General features: G+C 49.0%; 1 protein-coding gene across 2 annotated transcripts in view; it reads left to right on the forward strand.

The window, feature by feature from the left end:
* LOC140903696 (cytokine receptor common subunit beta-like) overlaps window positions 1-23,383 on the forward strand; it is a 36,577-nt gene that overhangs the window by 4,925 nt on the left and 8,269 nt on the right. Inside the window, exons 2-11 of one of the 2 annotated variants that reach the window (XM_073325405.1) lie at window positions 1,204-1,334; window positions 2,318-2,487; window positions 5,622-5,751; window positions 8,135-8,319; window positions 8,978-9,135; window positions 9,572-9,743; window positions 15,258-15,393; window positions 15,484-15,644; window positions 16,044-16,189; window positions 16,288-16,459. In XM_073325405.1, coding sequence (XP_073181506.1) covers window positions 2,418-2,487; window positions 5,622-5,751; window positions 8,135-8,319; window positions 8,978-9,135; window positions 9,572-9,743; window positions 15,258-15,393; window positions 15,484-15,644; window positions 16,044-16,189; window positions 16,288-16,459 — 1,330 coding nt within the window. In that variant the 5' untranslated portion in view covers window positions 1,204-1,334; window positions 2,318-2,417. Of the gene's footprint in view, window positions 1-1,052; window positions 1,335-2,317; window positions 2,488-5,621; window positions 5,752-8,134; window positions 8,320-8,977; window positions 9,136-9,571; window positions 9,744-15,257; window positions 15,394-15,483; window positions 15,645-16,043; window positions 16,190-16,287; window positions 16,460-23,383 lie in introns of those variants that run through there. The other variant, XM_073325395.1, reaches the window with a different exon arrangement.

Raw genomic sequence — 23,383 nt, forward strand, 5'->3', positions numbered from 1 at the left:
TTCACTGTGCCTAGGGTCTTGGATGGGTACGTACTGGGGGCTGCTAGCTCTTCCCATTGCTCACACTGCTGTCGGTATTGTCTTTTAAACTAGCATTAGTATGTCTCCTGGAACTGGGAATCACACCCCAGCTTGAAGTGCAGATGTATCCTGTAGCAAATGGAGCTCTACACTTGGGTCTGACTCATTCTGGCCCCTTGCAGCCTGTCTCATGGGGCTGCTGGACTACAGTGCGTCCTAACACTCAGTCTGATATAACCTTTTATAGCCTGCCATTGTCGCCAGTAACCCCACGCCGTGCCCCTTACACACAGTCTCCCTGGGCAGTGCACTGCAGAGTGCCCCATCCGTGGCCTATAAATGCCTTTACAACCAACCTCAGAGGAATGGTGGCCCCCAGTCTGCCTTCATGCCCCACCTTGACCCTTATAACCATGCCAAAGGGCTGCTAGGCTTTAGAGGGCCCCATCTTTGACACTCACAACTCTCCGTAGCCCACTTCATGGACCTCTAGGTTGAAGGCTAATTGGTAGTTACAGGAAGTTGTATTTAAAACCATGTGGGATTCTTGGGTGAGTTATCCTACATTTCCACCCTCTAATTTTCTTCTAGCTCCTCTTGTGCTCTCTTTATTATTTAAAGTATGATCCAAAGCTCACTGAATTCACTGGGACTCCAGGGGTCAATGTAGTAAAGAGTAATCCCTTCCCCCAAAGATCTACAATCTAGGTTATGGGAAGATACAGCAGGTGGATGAAACAAACAGGGGACAAGAAGGGAGGGAACGACTTCCCTTTTCCTTCTGTCTTCTTCCCAAGGGTCTGAGGGGGTGGCGGGAGGGGGCAAGGAGGTAGGAAGCAAGGGCTAGCCTCTGTTAGCAGCATATTACTCTTGATTTCAAGAAAACCATGTCCCCTGATTCCTGGAAACTGTTTAATCAGAAACAATACAATATAACAATGAAAAGAGAAATACTTCCTTCCCCGCCCAGATTTTAAGAACTGCATCAGTAGGCGCTCCGAGGGTATGAAACAAACTGCAAAAATAGGAAGTTCAGAGTCTGAGTCTCACCCTCCAAATCCAGAGTGCTCAGGACTGTGTCTACTCCCTGAAAGGAGGCAGATAGGGGTGTGGAAGCCCTCAGAGGGCAAAAGGCGTGGGGAATACCCCAGGTTCATTATTTCCCATGGGGATCCATTCCAGTTTTGGACAGCCGTGGTCATTGCTGATTCCTGTATGCGTAAAGGCGCTCCAGCTGCCAGGAACTGAGAACTGAGCGGGCCAGCGATCCACCTGCTGTGAGGCGGCTGTCCCACCGGCAACTCTTGGCTCAGGTGAGGAAACTCCGCCTTTACTGGGGGAAGGGTACGTGGCAAAGAGAGCCTGTCCCCAGACAGACAAGGGCTCACGAGCTCTGGAGCCATCAGTCACAGTGGGATCTCTTCTCTGTGGTGAATGTTCACTTGTCTAGCACACCAGATTCTATCAAAGGAAATGGCATTTAGGAAGCTGGGGGTTGTTCTGGATGGCTCCCCAACTCCATGCTCCCGCAAAGTGGGAAAAAGCCACTGATCAGACATCGCCAGAGCACAGAGGCGTGGCTCTGTGGCTGGGGCCAAGGCAGGAGGCGTCTGTCATGCTCTTTAGAAAGCAGTAATATGGGGGCACATTCTCCAGTGGTGCAATTCTAACTTCCGTTGAGTTACCCCCGTGGAGAATTTGGCCATGCTCTTTGCACCACTGAATTAAATGCTAGATCCCACAAAAAGAGACACTAAAGCTCCTTTGGGATTATGCCTGTGGGTCAGGGTCCCAAAGCAATTCCCGGGGAGCTGGCTGCAAACTGCCAGTTGGAATCACTTCAAAGCAATTCTCACCTGCGGGCTTGCTGGAGGAGAAGCAGATGGGGTAGAAGCCCAGAACTGAAGGAACATGAAGACTGAATCCCCATCTCATCCCAAGAGAGGGGAGATGTATATGAGTGGGGGAGATGGGGTGGGGTAGGGTAGGATGGTGAGTCTCTAGGGCAGGCTTGAGAACAAATGAGGGAGATGTGTATATGTGTGGGGAAAGCCCAGTGGTGAATGAACATGGAGACTGAATTCCCCTCTATCCTGCAATGAATCGGTCCTGGAAGTAAATTCTATTCTCCAGCCTGTGTCCTACAGGTGGTCTGACTAGGTGACCTAATGGTTCCTTGTGGCCTTGATGGATCAGTGAAAGGTCCCCTCAGTGCAGGGAGGGGAGGTTTTGTATCTCATAGAAGGTCCCAACCTCCCCCACCTGACCATCACAGCTTGGCTTCCACATTTAACAGGTGACAAAGAAGCAGTGAACAAGTGTGAGTACAAGAACCCCAGGCCGGCGACCAGCCCAGAGCACAGGGAGTAGGACTGAGCTGGTGGGCTCAGGCTGGCATGAACATGAAGGCGTTCTGGAGTGCTCTGCTGGCTCTGTGCTGGGCTTTCAGGGTCGGAGAATCTCGAGGTGAGTTTCAGTTTCTTTTCAGCTTCTTTTTCTTCCCTGCCCTTTTTGTCATTTTCCCTCCCCTCCTTCCAGTCCCTTTACTCTCCTCCATTCCCTTTCCTTCTTTCCCCCTTTCCTCTGCTCGACTGCTCCCTCTGCCATTCCAGATGTATCTGTTGGTGACTAGATTGACAGGCAAGAGGGCGATTGTTTATGTGAATGGATGGTATGGTAAGTGCATGGAAATGTGGATGGACTTACGGGTGGGAGGGTGCATGGCTGAATGGAGAAATGGCCGAATGGAGAAGTAGATGAATGGAGAAGTGGATGGATGGAAGTGCAGGAGAGTGAGTAGATGGATGGATGGACAGGTGGGCTATTGTGCAAATGTGTGAACAAGCCGGCTGGTGAGTAGGTGGATGAACTGGAGGAGCAGTGCAGGGATAGACAGACCTCTGAAGGAGCGTGGAGGGATAGAATGACATGTAGATTCAGGTGGGAGTGTAAGTGAACGAATAACCATTTGGAGGTGTGGACAAATGGGAGGATGACTCTGTGTGAGGTGTGTGTGAGAGAGAGACAGAGAGGAGGGGGGAATATGTGAGGGGCAGGGAGACAGAGTAAGTCACCAGTGTCAGTGTCAAAGGCCCATGTCTAGGAGTGTCCATCCCTCTGAACTGCCTTAGTTCCTTCTTTACCACTGCAGAGAACAAACAGGACCCTCTGTCATGTCCATTGACTGCTCCTGTTTCTAGGTTTAATCCCCCATCTGTGCACAGTTAGAGCTAGTTCAGGGGTGGGCAAACTTTTTGGCCCAAGGGCCACATTTGGGTATGGAAATTGTATGGCGGGCCATGAATGCTCACAAAATTGGGGGTTGGGGTGTGGGAGGGGGTGAGGGCTCTGGCTGGGCGTGCGGGCTCTGGGGTGGGGACAGAAATGAGGAATTCAGGGTGCAGGAGGGAGTTCCGGGCTGGGGGAGGGGGTTGAGGGCTCTGGGGTGGGGCTGGGCATGAGGAGTTGTGGGTGCAGGAGGGTGCTCTGGGCTCGGACCAAAGGGTTCGGAGGGTGGGAGGGGGATCAGGGCTGGGGCAGCGGATTAGGGCGTGGAGGGTGTCAGGGGTGCAGTCTCCAGGTGGCGCTTATCTGAAGCAGCTCCTGGAAGCAGCGGCATGTCCACTCTCCAGCTCCTATGCGGAGGCACAGCAAGGCTGCTCTGTGCGCTGCCCCGTCCGCAGGTGCCGACCCTACAGCTCCCATTGGCCGTGGTTCCTGGCCAATGGGAGCTGTGGGTGTGGCGCTTGGGGCAGGGGCAGCGTACAGAGCCCCCTGGCTGCCCCTACACTTAGGAGCCGGAGAGGGGACATGCCACTGCTTCCAGGAGGCACACAGAACTGGATTAATACATCTGAAGGGCCGGATGCGGCCCACGGGCCGTAGTTTGCCCACCACTGTTAGAGCTAGTTGTTTGTTGCTTTGTTCTAGGTCAGTCTACCTTAGAGAGGGAGGAATTTCTACAAATTCCTCAATGTTCCCTCTGAGCCCCTGCTGCCCCAGCTCTGCACCAAGCCCAGACCCCGTACAGACCCTAAAACGGGTTTCAGAGGAGGTGCCTCATGCACATCACATGCACATGCACACCTTTCCAGAGGTGGATGTGCATGTCTGATGTCTGATGTGCTGGGGCAATCACACTCCCCAGCCCAATGTGCTATTGGCAGGGCTTTCATCTCTCACATGCTCAGGGAAAGACACCCAAGTCTCCAGGCCTATCTGACCTCTGAGGCTATTAAGCTATGTGATCTATTCTCAGGTCCAAATCCCATGCTCACACCAGGACAGCCCACTTCATTGCCGAGTCCTTCACTTGGGCATTTTATGGCATGACTTGACATCATGTGACGTCATATAGTGCATTACTGCTAGCGACACCTTCTGAAATAATTCAACAATAATAAAGCAGTTCAGGAGAAGGAATGGAGGCGGTTGGTGGGCACACTCCAGTATGCAGAGGAGGTCGTCTGACCCATGACACTCTGAGGATGCTCATGCATCCCCCACAGACATGGCTTTCAACGAGGGTTGTGTGTGCTCACCACCAGGGCGACTCCCACAATGCGAATCAGAACTGCCAACCCCCAGTGTTCAGAAATCAAGGGTCAGGCCTAAAAAATCCTGAGAGTGACTTAAATTTCATGAGATTTGAATGAGAATACAGTTGCGGGGGTACAGGTGGGGATGATTTGTCGTTTGTCATTGGTGTATTTAGGGCTCATCCTTCAAGCTTCTCTTCCCAACCGTGTAGGTCAGACACTTACTTTTTGTACATGAAAAGTGAGATTCTCGGGTAATAACCTCAGTGCAGATGTTGGGGCTTTAAGAAAAACACTCAGTAGCCCGACACTCATAGATACATAGATACTAAGGTCAGAAGGGACCATTATGATCATCTGGTCTGACCTCCTGCACAACGCAGGCCACAGAATCTCACCCACCTACTCCTGTGACCTCTCACCTATGTCTGAGCTATTGAAGTCCTCAAATCATGGTTTAAAGACTTCAAGGAGCAAAGAATCCTCCAACAAGTGACCCATGCCCCATGCTACAGAGGAAGGCGAAAAACCTCCAGGGCCTCTTCCAATCTGCCCTGGAGGAAAATTCCTTCCCAACCCCAAATATGGCGATCAGCTAAACCCTGAGCAAATGGGCAAGATTCACCAGCCAGATACTACAGAAAATTCTTCCCTGGGTAACTTAGATCCCACCCCATTTAACATCCCATCACAGGCCATTAGGCCTATTTACCATGAATATTTAAAGATCAATTAATTACCAAAATCATGAGAGACCCACACAAGTTAGCCAGACTGTGAATGCACAGGGACAATTCTCTCATTACCACAGCTTCTGGTAAGTAAACCTCTCTTTTCCAGCCTCTGGATTGTGAGCGTCGGGGAGGGGGAGGTTTTTGTCCATGCCATCCCTGACACGTGAGCTAACTGACATGCGAGGGACTCCCGGGAGAGTTTACCCTTTCGCGCCTCCTTCCCCCATCTTTGCCCTTCCCGCCATGGCATCGGTGTGCACATCCCGTTATTCCTCACTGCCCATCTCTATGACCCACCGGCAGCGTTGTGCTTTCCTTCACCCTGCAGAGAGCCTCCCGATGCAGAGCCTACGCTGCTACAATGACTACACCTCCCAGACGACCTGCACATGGCAGGAGTGCACAGAGGCACGTCGCTTCCTCAATGTGACTCTTCACTATGAGGACAATATAGACAAGTAAGTGCCTGAGCCCTGCTCTGCTGCAGAAGGACATAAGAGGCCTGTGGCTGCTGAACCTAAGAGTTGGGAATGGGAGGAAGGAAAGGGATCCAAGTTGGCAGCCGGCTTTGAGGCGCATGTGGACACCTGTGCTGGCCTTGCTGGGGGGTGGAATTTGGAGACTCTTTTAGGTCTGCATTGGAAGGATGGGGAGATACAGGAAGGTGCGCTGACCAGTTTATTTTCATTACCTTTTCTATCACTCTCCCTTGATTTTTCTGGGGGATCCCAGTTGTGAGTGATGGCAGGGCCTGTTAGCTTACTGCACCTGGAGTGGAGAAAGAGGCATTAGAATACAGTTGGGTTGAGGTTCATTCATCAGCAGAAGAGAGAGGGATGGTTCCCTGCTCCCAAACTTTCCCCTGGCTCTTCTTTGTTGCAGCGTCAGAAGGAACATAGCTCTGGTGAGGTCATGTCTGCAAAATAAGGATGGGTGGAGAGGCTGTGAAAAGAGAAGTGGTTATGCCTAGTTATGCAATTGGGTTTCCTCCCAGAGTGACTGGGCTGTGTACCTCAGCATCTGCCCACCACATCTGTTTCCTTCTGAGAGGGGAACTGAGCCATCAGGCCCCGAGTGATGTGGTGGGCAGAAAGGGAGAGGGACAGAAAGGGGATGTGTGGAAAGCAAGAGATGGGGAGATAAGGAAAATAGAGGTCAGGGTTTAGGAGTGGGGGGGAAGTGGTGGGGAATAGGAAGGTGTCATCTCTATTGTCTTTTGGGGAAGAGATGCTGAAATCATTAGTGGCTTGATCCTATGCCTATTGAAGTCAGTGGAGGGACTCCCGCTGACTTCACTGGGCTTTGGATTGGGACCTAAGTGAGCCCATCACCTCTGGAAAAAGAACCCGCACAAGGACTTGACCTTGGAGAGAATGCTCTGGAGTCCAATCAGAAGATGAGCTGTGAGGATGGATCCTGGGATGAGTGTGAACTAGTCAGACAACATGGACACTAGTGCCAGCAATATACCAATGAAACACAGCTCACTACTTACCCTTCACCGCACACAAGCACACCACTACCACCAAGACGTCCCAGTGCTTGGATGAGACCAGCTCATGGGTGAAGAACAGCTGGCTGAAGCTGGACTAGAGCAAGATAGAGGTGATGCTGGTGGGCAGAGGAAAGCATTTTGAAGAGTTTGCGCCCACAGTGCAGTCTCTTTTGGCTGAAGTCACATACCCACAATCGGTCAGTTCTGTCCATTGTTAAGGAGTACTCTTGGATTCCTTGCCGACCCTAAGCTCCCACATAGCAGCGCCAGCAAGTAACGCTTTTTATCATCTCTGGTTGGCTGGGAGACTCGGTCCCATCCTAGAGGACCTGGCTTCAGTTATTCACCCCTCTGTCACTTCTCAGCTGGACCACAGCAAGGCAAAGTACCTGGGCATGAAACCTTCAGTGTGTAGGAAACTCCAGCTAGTACAGACACTGCAATGTGTCTCCTCAGGCTACCAGGAACTCACCACCACTGTCCTCCGCTCTCTACACTGGCTTCCCACAGAATTTCAAATCAAGTTAAAAGAAAAGGCGTACTTGTGGCACCTTAGAGACTAACCAATTTATTTGAGCATGAGCTTTCGTGAGCTAGAGCTCACTTCATCAGATGCATACTGTGGAAAATACAGAAGATGTTTTTATATACACAGACCATGAAAAAATGGATGTTTATCACTACAAAAGGTTTTTTCTCCCCCCACCCCACTTTCCTGCTGGTAATAGCTTATCTAAAGTGATCACTCTCCTTACAGTGTGTAAATCAAGTTAAAGGTCTCGTCCTTATCTTCAAGGCTCTCCAGGGTTGGGGCGCAAGCCATCTAATGGGCCATCTAATGTTCTCGAACAAAAATTGTGGTTGACAACTCTGCTCCTCTGGCACAATGGAACTCTTGTCACTGAGAGTAATGCTCATCTGTGCTGGAGACAAAGCTTTCTCAGGGGCCAGTCTGAGACTGTGGAATCAACTTCTGTGGAAACTTAACAACAGTCACAACCTCACCTTCCACTCCAAGTGCGAGACTATCTCTTTGACATGCCTTCTTTAATATAAATACATAGCAACATGTGTATATTTAAAAAAAAATCCCTACCAACACGAGACACTGCACTTCACATGCTTTCCCCCCTGGGGAGAGGATGAGAGACCCAGCCACAGATGACAGAGGTGAAGTCACATTGCTTAATGATCTACTTGAAGGCGCTCAGATGCTACGATGATGAGTGCAGCAGAAGAATCTATATAGACTAGAACAGAATGTGGGGAAAGTCTCAGGAGCCTAATTTTGGATTTTCTATCTGTACCTAAATCAGCTTCTCCTAGGTCTCTCTTTTTACACACAGGAAAAGCATACAGATCCCATGTGAGCCTCAGGGAGCCAAGAGGCTGCCTGTCGGCCAGGACTTTTGTGTCGGCTGGAGCTGCTACAGGAACAGCACCCTTTTTGCTGTTGGAGTGCATGACAGTTACACTTTCAAACCTGATCGGTTGCTGCAGGCCAAGCTGAACATCAGCCTCTTCCAGAATGGTAAGGGCGAGACACCCACCGCTCTCTTCTCCCCAGGAATATTTGAGATCCTTTGAAATTAATACTTCTTCCTCTGCCTGATCCCCTAACCCTAGTCAAGAATCCTGATCTCTAACTTTGAACCTTACTTCTGTACGTCAGCCTATTATCTTGCCAGGAATAGTTTCATTTCCATTGTGAGGCCCGTGTTCCCATTTCTCACTTAGAGGATGATGGATGGACGGATTCCTTCCTTGCCTGCCTACAATGGAAAAGGCAGATGTATTCCTCCCAGTTGACCCACCTTCTTGCACTGGCTGAGTGTCTCTGCCATTAGGAAAAAACTGATCTCAAACAAACCTTTTTACTCAGAAAAATATTCATTAATATGACTTCACCTTTAAATGAATACAGCACTCAATTCCCTATTACCCTTCTGTTCCGCTCACCACCATTTTCACTATGGCCTTGGCAATTCTACTTGTTGCACTGCCAAGTGCCAACAGGCCTTAGATTTTTTTTTTTTTTGTTGCAGCAGTCCTGATAAATCCCACAAAAGCCTGAAGTTAGGCAGATCTGGGTCCTTCCTTACGGAGATAAGAACTAGACAGGCCCTCTGCCCACTCCCCATCCCCATCTACTAATAACTGCAACCCATGTTGTCCCTTCTCATTTCCAGTCCAGCCCCTCCCACCTCAGAAGCTCTGGATCAACGTCACAGAAGCAGGCAACTTCTTGCTGGCCTGGGAAGCAGCTGGAGAGAGAAAGGGAAGCCACTGGGTATATGATGCATTGGAGTTTGAAGTGACCTACAAGCGGGAGTGGGAATCCTGGGAGGTAGGCATGAGATATGCTTAAGCATTGGCATGTGTTGTTCTTGGTTGCAGAAGACAACCCTTTGCAATCCTCTGAAACCTGCTCGGCTGCTGCTGAACCCAGCCGATCCTCTGAAACCTGAATGGCCCAGACCGTGGGTCCGTGCATGTTGCAGCTAGCTGTGTGTGCATCTTAGAAGTCCTGTACCGTCCAGCCATGGCCTTGGCTGGTTAAGACCAGAGATCTAGCAATTAAAAAGCAGCCTGTGTGCTATAAGAGCAATGAGCCCTGCACAAGGAGCATCTGGCTCCTCCTTACCCAGGGATCACAGTGCTGGCTGTGCTTGGCTGAGCAGAATTGCCAAGAAATGGATCCTCCCATGCCTCTCTAACATGTCTCTCTCTCTCTTTCTCTCTTCACCGCCCCTGACTCCTCGCTATCTCTTCCCCATTGACAGAAATCTTCCTCGGTGTCAGTCGCAAGTGCCTCCCACTGCCTGCTGAGGCGTGATGCCCTTGTGCCGGGCAGCACCTATGTTGCTCGTGTGCGATCCAAGCCGAGCCAGGGCGCTGGTTGGTCTGGGCAGTCCAGCGAATGGAGCACTGCTGTGTCCTGGAGGTCCCAGGAAGGTAATTCTGGAGGCTGAGGGGCCATGGGGGGAAGGAGGGACGTGATGAGATGCTGGCAGCAGAGGGATATTGTGTTTTGCTTCCAAAGGATTTGGGGGCTGAACTGATGACATTGGAAAATCTCTGGAATTTGATGAAAATGGTCCCGTTTCACTGGTGCTCTCTTATATTAAGTGAATTTGATGTCACTGACAGGTAGCAGAGCAGGAGCTGTGGAAACTTCAGCTCTCTGGTTAGTCCCACGGCACAGGTACCAGTCCCAGTGCAGCACTCGCAGGGGCAGTAGAAGCTCCTTATACACACTTCCCCTGCCATTGCACCTCAAACCCCTCGCTTTGATGGGACCCTTCTAGGTGTGCTCAGTATCCAGCCTCTCAGCAACAGGGCCAGTGTGTGCCAATGGAGATGGTGGGTTTTGGAATGTGGGCTCAGGAGAGGCCGGTCTCTCTGTGTATTGCAATACGTGGATTGTATCTTTTGGATGAATGGACCAGCTTAATGCTCTGGGCTCCTATAGAAAACCCTGAAACAGAGGGCATCTCTATACTACTAAATTATGTTGATCGAAGTTACGTTGGCATACAGCCTCCGCAGTAATTAAATCATTTGTGTGTGTCCACACTATGCTCTTTGTGTTGGTGGTGCGCATCCTCATCAGATGCAGAGAGCAGTGCACCATGGGTAGCTATTGTGATGAGTGTTGTGAGCACACGGCGCTTGATCTTGCAATGTTTGCAGAGCTGCCAGAGGAGCCGTGGGGAAACATAGAATCACAGGGTTAGAAGGGACCGCAAGGGTCATCTAGTTTAACCTACTGCCAAGATGTAGGATTTCTTGTATCTAAACCATCCAAGACAGATGGCTATCCAGCCTGCTTTGAAAACCTTCAGAGAATGAGCTTCCATTACCTCTCTAGGTATCTGTTCCATTGTCCTACTGTTTTTACAGTTTTTCCTGAGATTTAAACTAAATCTGCTATGCTATAGTTTGAACCCATTGCCTCTTGTCCAGCTTTTTGTAGCAAGAGAGGACAACCTTTCTTCATATTTTATGGCAGCCTTTCAAGTATTGAAGACCACTATCATGTCCCCCCTTATTCTCTTTTCAAATCTGAACATACCCAGTTCCTTCAGCCTTTGCTCATAGAGCTTGCATTCTATCTCTTTGGTCTTTGTTGCCTGCCTCTGGCTCCTTTCCAGTTTCTCTCCATCCTTTCTATACATTGGTGACCAAAATTGGACATAATACTCTAGCTGAGGCCTAACCAGCACCAAGTAGAGCAGAACTATCACCTTCCTTGACTAACATGCTACGCCTCTGTTAATGCAACCTTTTTCTGCAGCAGCTTCACGTTGCTCACTCATGTTGAGGCTGTGCTCCACCACAATTCCTTCTCAGCAGTACTGCTGCCAAGCCGGTTATCCCCAAGTCTGTATTTGTACATTTTCCCCCCTTCCTTATGTGTAGCACTTTACATTGTCTTTGTTAAATTTCATTTTGTTGTCTATTGCCCAATTCTCCAATTTATCAGGATTCCTCTGCATCTTAACTCTATGCTCCAAAGTGCTTGCAACTCCCCCAGCTTTTATGTCATCTGCAAATTTGATCACTATGCTCTCTATTCCTACATCCAGGTCATGTAAAAAGATGTTAAATAACACCAGACCCAGAACAGATCCTCGTGGAACCCTATTTGAGACCCCCTTCCAATCCGACATCATTCCATTAATTGTTACTCTTTGTGGTTGTTTAACCAATTATGCATGCACTTAATGGTAGTTCCGCTGAGTCCACATTTCTCCAGCTTACTTATCAGAATGTCATGTGGGACTGTGTCCAAAACTTTGCTGAAGTCCAGGTATATTATGTCCACTGCATTCCCCCATTCACCAAACCAGTTACCCTGTCAAAGAAGGAAATCAGGCTGGTTTGGCATGATTTGTTCTTAGTAAATCCATGCTGGCTGCCAGTGATCACCCTTCATCCTCCAGGTATTCAGAAACTGAATGTTTTAAATATTGCTCTAGTAGCTTCCCAAGAATTGAGGTCAGGCTGACTGGTCGATGGTTCCCAGCTCCTCTTTTTAAAGGTGGGCACTATGTTAGCCCTTCTCCAGTCTTCCGGGACCTCTCCTGTCATCCATGAGTTTGCAAATATTATCACAAGTGGCTCCTAGATTTCTTCAGCTAATTCCTACAGCACCTTGGGGTGAATAGCATCTGGCCCTGCTGACGTGAATTCATTCAAATTAGTCAAAAGATCTCTGATGTGTTCTTTATTCTGATCTGCATCCCTTCCTCTTTATTATGTATGGTAACTACACTAGTCATCCAGTCACATGTTATTTTCTGTGAAAGACTGAAACAAAGGAAGGCATAGCTGCTCAGTGCCTACTATCTTCTGTTACCAGCTCACCTTCTCCATTGAACAGCAGCTCACATCATCCCTGATTTTTCTGACACATTTGTAGAACTCTTTCTTGTTGTCTCTAACATTCCTTGCCAGATGCCATTCTTGCCTTGGCTTTCTTGATTTTGTCCCTACACACTCACACTATTCCCATGTGTGACCCTCCTTGGTGACACGCCCCTCCTTCCATTGCCTGGATGTGTCCCATTTGGTTCTTAGATAGGTAAAAAACTGCTTGTGCAGCCACATTGGCCTCCTGTGACTCATCTTATCTTTCTTCTGCATTAGAATAGCTGGATGTTGAGCCTCTAATATTACATCTTTTAGGAACCGCCAGCCCACTTTGGCTCCTTTTCTTCCTAATTGGTCTTTCCATGGGACCTTGCCTACTATTTCTCCAAGTTGGTTGAAATCTATCTTTCTGAAGTCCAGTGTTCTTTTTAGGCTGTTCTCATGTCCTCCTTTCCTTAGGATCTTGAATTCTATCAGATCATGATCACTTCCTCCCAAGTTCCCGGCCACCTTCATGTTCACAACTAATTCATCCCTTTTGGTCAATACCAGGCCCAAAATGGATGACCCCCTAGTTGTTACTTCAACTTTCTGAATCAGAAAGTTGTCCCTTACACATGCTAAGATTTCGAAGGACATATTATGTTTTGCTGTAATAGTCTGCCAGCAGATATCAGGGGAGTTAAAATCCCCCATTAATATTAGCTCATGTGTGTTAGCTAATCTTGTTACCTGCTTGTAGAATGCCTCATCCACTTCCTCTTCTTGATTTGGTGCTGTATAATAGACCCCCACCATAACATTGCTACTATGCTTTTCCATTTTTATCCTCGCCCAGAAACTCTCAGTATGTGTGCCATTCACTTCCTCTTGGACCTCAGAGCAAGTGTCTACATTCTTGATGTACAGCACAATGCTGCCTCCTTTTTTCCCCCTACCTATCCTTCTGGAACAAACTATATCCCTCTAATCATGAGAGGTGTCCTACCAAGTCTCTGTAATGCCAATTAAGTCATAATTTTCTTCACATACCATGACTTCCAGTCCATCCTGCTTATTCCCCATTCTCCTTGCATTGGTATACAGACACTGAAGATATTTTGCAGACCGCCCTGTTGCTTTTCTTCTTGCCTTTTTAATGCAGTTGTGGTTTCTATGATGATTCCTTGGAGGCTAGATTACTGTGGGACATAGAAAGAAACAATTCAAAGTTGTTGGTGCCATTTACGGAGCAGCTGCATATGATGGAGAGCTGGTTCTGGGCCTGAGAAATAAGCACTGACTGGTGGGATCACATTGTCATGCGTGTTTGGGATGATGTGCAGTGGCTGCAGAACTTTCGGATGTGCAAGGCCATATGCCTGGATTTGTGTACAGAGCTCGCCCCAGCCCTCCAACTCAGAGACACCAAAATGAGATCTTCATTGACAGTGGAGAATAGGGTGACCAGATGTCCCAATTTTATAGGGACAATTCCAATATTCAAGGCTTTGTCTTATATAGGCACCTATTGCCCTGCACTCCATCCCAATTTTTCACACTTGCTATCTGCTCACTCTAGTGGAGAAGAGAGTCATTTCAGTGAAAAAAATCCCAATGGTTATAGCTGCCTGCTGTGTTCTGCATAACATCCGTGTAGCAAAGAAGGGAAAGTTTCCACCGGGGAAGCGCGGAGATGGAATAGATGTCTGTTGAGTGGTGTGGGAAAATGTCCTACCATGGTGGAAGAAATAAGGCAGCCCTCCCCAGAAACCTTCAGCAGGGGATTGCAGACTACCTCCAGTAAAGTTTCCTTAAGATCTCTATGAAGGATTCCTGGGACATCCTGGTGCACATAAACAAACTGTTCTGTGGGGACGCTTCTGCCTAACTCTACAGGGGAATGAAAAGCAGATAGCAACACTACCTCTAATGGTTACTTCACTACCTCTTCTAACCTAAGTAAAAAAGGAGTAAATCAACAGATATGTCCTGCTACTTTGGGGGTTCCATCCCTCTAATTTCAAAGCAAACTGCAGCCTTACCAGAGGTTCCTTCCCCTGCATCAGACTCGCCTGTGCTGGACTGTAGGGACTGGCTGGACTGCCCAGGACTCAAAAACAGGTCCTGGCTCACTGTGAGGCTGGAACCACCAGTCGCCTGTCCCCCATTCTCCTCCTTCTCTTCTTCCTCCACCTCGTCTTCACTGTTCATGGCAGGGGCCTGTGACTAGGGCTCCTCTGAAATATCCATGGGGCTCTTTGGGGTGGTTGTGGGGTCTCCACTGAGGATGGCATGCAGCTCTTTGTAAAAATGGCCGGTCTGCGGCTACACACCAGAGTGATTTTAGCCTCCCTGCCACAGCTCCTTGGCTTTCACATGGTGCTGCTGCTGGTCCCTCCTGTAGCCCTTCTCCTCCATGCTCCAAGTGATCTTCTCCCAGATGTTGACATTTCTACGGCTGGATCAGAGCTGCGCCTGCACAGCCTCTTCTCCTGACAGACCCAAGAGATCCGACCCACCCCCCTGCATCCCAGTGTACTCCAGGCAGGAGCGTGTCTGCAGCATGTAGCCAGCATGGTCAGCGGGGTAGTTGCTAGGCATGCTCGAGAGTTGCTAGGTGATCTCTCCAAGCCGGGCAAACAGGAGAAGGAACTTCAAAAATTCACAGGGCTTTAAAGGGGAGGGGTGGCTTCCTGTGTACCTGGCTGCTAAGCAATGGAGTTAAAAATGGTGACCAGAGTGGTCAAAATGGAGCATTGCGGGATACCTCCTGGAGGCCACTAACAGCCGATGTAAGTAACGCAGTGTCTACACTGACACTGCTTTGACCGAACTACATCGACCTAAATTCTATGCTGCTCATGGAGGTGGAGATATTAAGTCAGCATAGCAGGTGCTTTAAATCAGCAGGAATGAAATTTTAGTGTAGACACTTATTTACTTAGGTCAATGTAAGCAGACTTACATCAACCTAACTCTGTAGTGTAGACTACGTCTAAAAGTTTTCCCTTTTTCCCTCAATGGTCACAATCAGTCCCAGCTCCACTGTTCTCCCCATCCCTCCCAGCCCTGCCCCTCCCAGAGGTACACTAACCACTGTCTCCTCGATAGAGGATGAGGCTCAGCCCAAGAATCTTCGCTGCCTCTTCAATGGGGTTGATCGGCTAACGTGCAGCTGGGAAGTGAGGAGAGAGGTCACCAGCTCTGTCTTGTTCACGCTCTTCTACAGAACCCCACCAGCATCAGAGTAAGTGACCTGCCCATGGCAGCGTATTCCTGTCCTCCTATATCTGACCATCCCTCCTGCTCACTCAGGCCTGGCTGCTCTCTTCCCCAGAGAGACAGAATGCTCTCCAGTCCATGAGGAGGAATTGCCTGGCAGCCACTACCTGTTCCACAGCTGTGAGATCAATGTCACCAACCCCAGCAGGCTGAGCCAGTACCTCATAACTGTCCGGCCCAAGAAGGAGGAGAAACTGATTAAAGCCTACAAAAACAGTGAGAGCCCATTTGGATCCTCTGCCCAGGGTTATCTGGAGGTTTCTCCTCCAGCTTAGGAAATGCTTGGGTTGGCAGAGAGGTGGAATGGTTAACAAGAGAGCTAGACAGTGATGCATGGGTGGGACAGATGGCTGGTAAAGGAAGCTCCCAGCACTGGAGCTCCTGACTGGCACCAACAGAGCACTGCTGCGCGGAGGTACAGAATGGGCATGTGGAGATGAGATGTGTCAGACGGGGACACTGCTATTAGCCGTCCTTGGTGCTAGTCTGCTCAGGCAACAAGTTTCGCACCAGCGTATCCTTAGTCCTGCCCACAGCCCAGAGTGGGAAAGGGAATGGGCAGGAAGATAAGCTGGGAGATGGATGCATATTCCTAACGTGTTGTTTGTGTTCTAGTCAAGCCACGTGCGCCTGTCAACGTGACAATGACAAAGAGGAAAGAGCAGGAGTATGAGCTGAGATGGACAAAACAGATCCTAAGCTATGCCTATATAGGCCAGAGATATGAATTCTTGTATTGGAAGACTGGTGACTCGTTGGAGGTAGGTGACGGTACTGCTGGGAGCCCAGGACTCTGCTGGGGATGTGGGTGGATGGGACAGAGAGTTCCTCACCCCTCCTCCATCTCTTCTCTTCCCAGAATGCCCAGGGTGTAAACATCAGCAATGACGAGCCTCCCCTCATCTTCACCCTGCAGATGCTGGAGCCCTCCACACACTATAGGGGGAAAATGCGGGCAAGGGTGCACATGGATGGCTACCAGGGGCCCTGGAGCGAGTGGAGTGAGGAGTGCACCTGGGAAACTGAGAGTGGTACATCCCAGCTGGGCTACTGGCTTTGGGGGGAGGGGGTCAGTTCTCTCCCTAGAGAAACTGATCCTTTAGCTGGGGTTTCAGGGGAACTGGGGTTTCATACAGTTAATTAAGCAAAGAGCCTGACCAGGGTCCCCTTGATACCTGGCTGCATGCTTCAGTTCACAGAGAAGGAGTATAATTGGCTTATCTGAATGGGAGCCCAGGGCTGCCATTCTCCATGGTGTGAAAGTAGAATGAATTATTTTGAAATTATAATTCATTAAAGAAATGCTACTTGAAGAGTTTGTTGAAATATAGTTGTCAGGAAGAGAAACATTAAGGAGTGTGAGACAATGGGTCCTCAAACTAATTAACTTAGAGCTCCTACTGAGCTAGGAGATTGGTTAACGTTAGTATGCAAATAAGATATGTATGTATATTTGTCAGTTTCTGCTTCCTTTTGTCTCTTATGTTAAATTGGCTTTGGCTTAATTGTATAAATAAGTTAGCATTAGCCTCAGAGAGGGGCTCACATATATCTGGGTGCATCGGCAAAGCGCTTTGCGAATAAACAGGGTGGTCTGACAAATTCTGTGAGCCTTGAATCTGACTTTGACAATTGGAACAAGAAAACTGTATGAAAATCAGGGGTTGGAACTGGATGCACTAGGTGAGGAGGGAAGGGGGCCTCCACAAGGAGGCTTAGAAGCATGAACTGCCTACATTGTCAGAGTGTTTTACAGAGGTTTTAGTTCCATGATTCCCAGGAAAATTAGAGGGGGAGGTGTGACATTCCTCTCTGGTGGTATCTGGACCGATAATCTGCTAGGTCACCCCAATCCTTGACTCTTGGAGTCAGCCTTACCCTGCTCTGCTGTGAGAACCCCCACTCCTGGGCTGTTCACGCATGGCCTATAGCATGTAAGCTGCTCCCAGCTACTTGCAACCAAATGACACTAGCCAATATCTCCGGTCCCAGAAACAACCCCAGGAACCTCCGACTTGTAGTGTCCAGTTATGCCCACTGGATGCTGCAAGCTTATATGAGATTGTCAATTTAACAAAGAAATTGATATGTACCAGACTTGTTATTCCAAGGGGAGTCTCTGCCACACTTCAAACCAAACGCACTGCTTCAGGTAGAATAAACAAACAGATTTATTAATTACGGAGATAAATTTTAAGTGATTATAAGTCAAAGCATAACAAGTCAATTTGGTCAAATGAAATAAAAGCAAAATGCATTCTAAGCTGATCTTAACACTTTCAATGCCCTTACAAACTTAGATGCTTCTCACTACAGGCTGGCTGGTTGCTCTGGAGCTAAAATGGGGGGCCCACCATCCTGTCTTAGTTACAGCAGAGACCATCCCCTCCTTTCCGACATGCGAAACATCGTGTAGCAGGGCAGCCAGAGACGGGTAGCGTGAAAAGGGGTCTACAAAGGCGTCAGTAGAGGATCAGGATGTAGAGAGCAACCTTGGGCAACCCAGGATTCTTTCTTGGTTTCTGGGGCAGAGTCTTGGAGCAGGGTGAGGTCAGTGAGGGACGGCGGCGGTATAGAAACAGAAAGGGAACCTAGAAATGCATCTGGGGAAGGTTCTATGGCAGCAGCATGTTTAGCAGAGGCATCAGCAAATGTGTTATCCTTAGCAACATCAGTATCCGCCACTGAGTGGCCAGGGCACTTAACAATAGCTAGGGCAGACGGAAGTAAAACTGCATACAGGAGGGCAGCGATGTAGGGCCCCTTTTTAATAGGGGTACTGGCAGAGGTAAGGAAACCCCGAGTTTGCCAGAGAGTACCAAAGTCATGTACAACTCCAAAAGTGTAGCGGGAGTCAGTGTAAATGGTGGCGGAGCGTCCCTCCGCCAAAAAGCAGGCACGGGTGAGGGCAACTAATTCAGCAACTTGTGCTGAGGTTACAGAAGGTAAAGGTGCAGCTTCCAGGGTTTCAGAGAGTGAAACTACAGCGTATCCTGCAAGGAGACGACCTTGGTCATCTCGAAAACAGGAACCATCAGTAAATAAAACAAGGTAAGAGTTAAGGAGAGGGACATCAGAAAGGTCAAAGCGCGGGACGGTGACAGCAGAGACAGTTGCAAGGCAGTCGTGGGGATCACCGTCATTAGACAAAGGAAGGAGAGTGGCAGGGTTTAACTGAGAACAACGCTTTATGGTGATATATGAAGCTGATAGTAGTAAAAATTCGTACCTGGTAAGGCAGACAGAGGAGAGGTGGCCTGTGTTACGTTGTAGCAGGAGAGTTTCTACAGAGTGAGGGACCAGGAGGGTAAGAGGAGAGCGGAGAACAAGGGCATCAGACATTTCGACTAGGTGCACTGCAGCAGCCACAGCACGCAGGCAGGCGGGTAAGCCTTGGGCAACAGGGTCTAACGTGGCAGAGAAATAAGCCACTGGGCGGTTCTTTTCTCCGTGCGTCTGAGTGAGAACTCCAAGTGCACACCCAGATTGTTCGTGGCAGAAAATGGTAAAAGGCTTAGAATGGTCAGGCAGCCCTAAGGCAGGGGCAGAAGCCAAACCCTGTTTGAGGGAAATGAAGGCAGAATTGGCCTCAGGGGGCCATGACATGGGGTCAGGCACAGAGAATCGAGTGAGTTCCTGGAGAGGTTTTGCAAGGGAGGCATATTGGGGAATCCATTGTCTGCAAAATCTAGCCATGCCTAAAAACTTCCGGACCTGGTGTGGGGAGCGGGGTCGGGGAAAGCTAATGATAGCTTGGACGCGGGTGGGAGAAAGTGCACGGGAACCCTGGGAGAGGAGAAAGCTAAGGTATGTGACAGAAGCTTGACAGAGTTGTAGTTTAGAGCGAAAAGCTTTGTGACCCTTATTTGCTAGGGCAGTAAGGAGCACTAAAGGATCAGTTTCAGAGGCGGACAATGAAGGGGAACAGAGGAGTAGATCATCTACATATTGGACTAGTGTGGACCTGGACGGGAAAACAAGGTCAGCAAGGTCTCGGGCTAATGCTTGGGAAAAATATGACGGGCTTTCAGTATACCTCTGGGGCAGTGTGGTCCATGTGTTCTGTTACCCCTTGTAAGAAAAGGCAAACAGGAACTGGGAGTCACGGGGAACCGAGACAGAAAAGAAAGCAGAGCACAAATCAACAACAGTAAAATGAGTTGCATCTGGTGGGATAGAAGCCAGAATCGTCGCTGGGTTAGGGACAACGGGAAAGGCAGGTATGACAATGCGGTTAATGGCCCAAAGATCCTGAACAAACCGCCACGATTTACCATCAGCTTTTCGAACTGGGAGGATAGGGGTGTTACAGGGGCTGGAGCAGGGGATAATAATGCCTTGTTCCTGCAGGGCGGTCATGACTGGAGCAATTCCAGCCTCTGCTTTGGGGTTTAAAGGGTATTGAGAGAGGCGAGACAGAGGTTTGGAGGAATCAACAATAATGTAGACGGGGTCAGTATGTAAACGGCTCACTTCAGACGGGTGGGTTGGCCACAGAGAGGATGGGACCTGTGAAATTAGGTGTTCAAGGGACAGGACCAATGGGCAGCAGGGGACCGGAGTGGAAAGGGGAGTTTCAGACAGCAGGGAGGCTACAGAATCACACAGAGAGGACTGGGGGATTTGTAAGTAGACACCATCCGGGGAACAGTAGATGGTACAGCCAAGTTTACATAACAGGTCCCGACCCAAAAAGTTCACTGGAGTGGAATCCGAGAGGAGGAATGCATGGTCCGCGGAAAGGGGACCAACCTGAACTGGTAGAAGTTTTGAAAGGGGATAAGGGGTTGGGAGTCCCGTAATGCCCACAGCGTATATGGTTTTTTCGGAGCGGGGAACCTCAGGCAGGTCGGCAGTACGAACCGCAGAGAGCGAAGCTCCCGTATCAACAAGGAAAGGGAGAGAAAGATCATTAATAGTCAAAACACATTCACCCGTGGGAGTGAGAGGTAGTAAAGGAGCTAAAATTTCCCGAGGTTCCCTGGTGTTCTGTTATTGCTGTGGGACAAAGTAAGTCTGGGGACTGTCGGGCTATGCCGACAGGGGGTCTAGCTGGTTGTTTACAGAGCTATTAGGCCGGCGCGGACACTCGTTTTTCCAATGTCCGAGTTGTTTACAGTAATTACAAACACCCCCAAAACCCGAAAATCCAGTTCCACGTCCCCTCCCGTGACCACGTCCCCCTCCCCGGTACTGTTTATCTTGCCCTGAATAATGCTGTATTTGCAGGGCCATTAACTTTTGGGAAGATTGTTCCTCCTTTCCCTTTAGAGTGTGATGGCAGTGTTCTGCCACTGATTGCAATTTATCCATGGTTTCCGTTTCCCACCCAACACTTATTCGCTTTAGCATATTGCCAATAGCAGGTAGGAGGCCATTAACAAACGCATGAGCCAGGGCACCCTTCCCATTTTCACCCGGTTGCTGTATACCAGAATGTTGCAGAAAAACGTCAGTCAGTCAGGTGCGATCGTCACCCGGACTTTCTCCCTGTCGCTGTTTACAGCAATGTATGTATGGCTGTCCAGTTTGTTTTTGGAGTCCATACTTGAGGGATGGCCTCATGTAGGTTTTTAGTTCTGTCTTTACACTTTTTCCGGTATTCAGTGTCAGGACCGGTGTCTGGTAGAGTTGAATGGCGCTCACTGATGGGCCAGTTGGCTGCTGTGAGCCATTTTCCATGCTCGCTAGGGGTTACAAGTAGCTTGCACAGCTGCAGGAGGTCTGCCTCAGAGGGTTCATAGGTGTCGCACACTAACAAAAACTCCTCTGCAAATGTGGTAGGATTTTCCAGGGGTTTTGGAAAGCCTTTTACAATTGAAAGGAGCTCTGTATGAGTCCAGGGTTTATAGCTCCAAGTGGGACTCTCTTGTTGGCCCCCAGTATGCAGGATTCAGAGGGGAGCCTGGACAGGTTTAGAGCCAGAGCGTAAGTGTTGGGCCCAATCAGTGTCCAGGCTATCTTCGTATGTATGGGGAAAAACAGAGGAGTCAGGCAGACTGGAGGGTTTTGGGGGAACGGGGGGTGGGTTTCTTTGTGGGTCTGAGTGGTACCGGAGGAATGGGCCTGGGCGGTATTGGACAATCCGGACTGGTCTGAACTGGAGACCCCTGGGAGTTGTTGTGACCGCCTATTGATCCGATGCAAGGATGCCAAGCCAATTAATGCATCTTCCTCATCGTCATCCCCAGAATTTAACAAGGGGTTTTCTTCGTCCTTTCCCACAATGAGATGGGAGTATGAAGGTGGATGGGATCGATCCTGGTTTTCTCGGAGAACGGGATAAAGGGGAGCGCTCGGTCTGGCAGCAGGAGAGGAGGCTTCTAATAAAGCTTTTAACTTATTATTTGAATCTTTGAGAAGGCAAGTTTTGATTCTGTCCACCAATGATTTGCCCACCACTGCATGAAACAACCAACCTTTCCTTTTGCCAATTTAGTTTTAGGTTGGCCGAGTTTATCTTTTAAGACATCTACTTGGTCTTTGTCCCAAGACCCTAACAGTGGCCACTGAATTTTGGGATTCTCCTGAGTTAGCCTAGACCATTTTTCCAGAAATTTACAGGAGTCCAGACCCTTCTTAAAATACATAAAATGAGCTGGTGTTCCTTTAGGGAACTGTCCCGACTTAGACATCTGGTTACCCATACAGGAGGACTTTACACACCAATCACACAAGAAGGAAAGTCGGGTTCGTCAGAGCGATACCCCGTGCAACACACAAAAGGAGCCCACAGGCTACTGCCTCCATCGCCCTTGCTTTCACACCAAGGGTTTTACCCAAGGCGCTGTGTGGCTGTGATTGTGCAGATTTCACTCACTCAGACCGTGGGGACAGGAACCCTTTGGTCAGCTGATCCCCGGACGAAGACGGCACCCAGACTCAGACACACCACAGGGAGGACAGATAGACACAGAGACAAGACAGTCCTCAGTCCGGACAAAACATAGAAATAATCACCTGACCAGATTCCTGATGTCAGATCCCGGGATCCCTACCAGAACAGAGTGGGAACCAACAGGTTCGATGGCGTAGACTTCACTGTGCTCATGCACACTTCCATTCTGGTGGAGGACCGCTCGGGCCAAATGCCCAGGTGCCGGCTTGCTACGGCCATCCTAAGAACGGTCAGGAGTCACATGGCCCCAGTGAAGACGGTTGCCATCTCGGTGGAACCTTCAAATTGTCAAAGTCAAATTCAAGACTCACTGAATTTGTCAGACCACTCTGTTTATTAGCAAAGCGCTTTGCCAATGCACCCAGATATGTGAGCCTCCTGCAAAAGCTCAAGCTAACTTATTTAAACAGATAAGGGAAAGCCAATTTAACATAAGAGACAAAAGGAAGCAGAAACTGACAAATATACATACATGTCTTATTTGCATACTAACGTTAACCAATCTCCTAGCTCAGTAGGAGCTCTAAGTTAATTAGTTTGAGGACCCATTGTCTCACACTCCTTAATGTTTCTCTTCCTGACAACTATATTTCAACAAACCCTTCAAGCAGCATTTCTTTAATGAATTATAATTTCAATATAATTCATTCTACTTTCACACAAACTTAGATGCTTCTCACTACAGGCTGGCTGGTTGCTCTTCAGTCAGGCTCTCCCCTTTGATCAGTGCTTCAGTTGCTTGGTGTGGTATCTGTGGATGTAGGTGGAAGAGAGAGGAAGAGCATGGCAAATATCTCTCCCTTTTATCATGTCCTTTCTCCCCTCTTGTCTTTGCCCCCTGCCCCCCGCTTCAGAGTCAGGTGAGCATTACTTAGTCTCTCCAAGCAAGGTTGAGCAATTCTCTTGGGTGTGGCCTCATGCAGGTGAGTCATTGCATTGTAGCTCCCTTGCTGAATAATGGCTGTTGATGGGTTTTTTGACACCCTGCCCAGGCGTTGGTTACTTTCCTTGCTGTTGCCTCTGGGGAGCTAATATTTGGCTGATTCCCCCAACTTAC

Source organism: Lepidochelys kempii, chromosome 1 (genome assembly GCF_965140265.1).
Source record: "Lepidochelys kempii isolate rLepKem1 chromosome 1, rLepKem1.hap2, whole genome shotgun sequence".
NCBI lineage: Eukaryota > Metazoa > Chordata > Testudines > Cheloniidae > Lepidochelys > Lepidochelys kempii.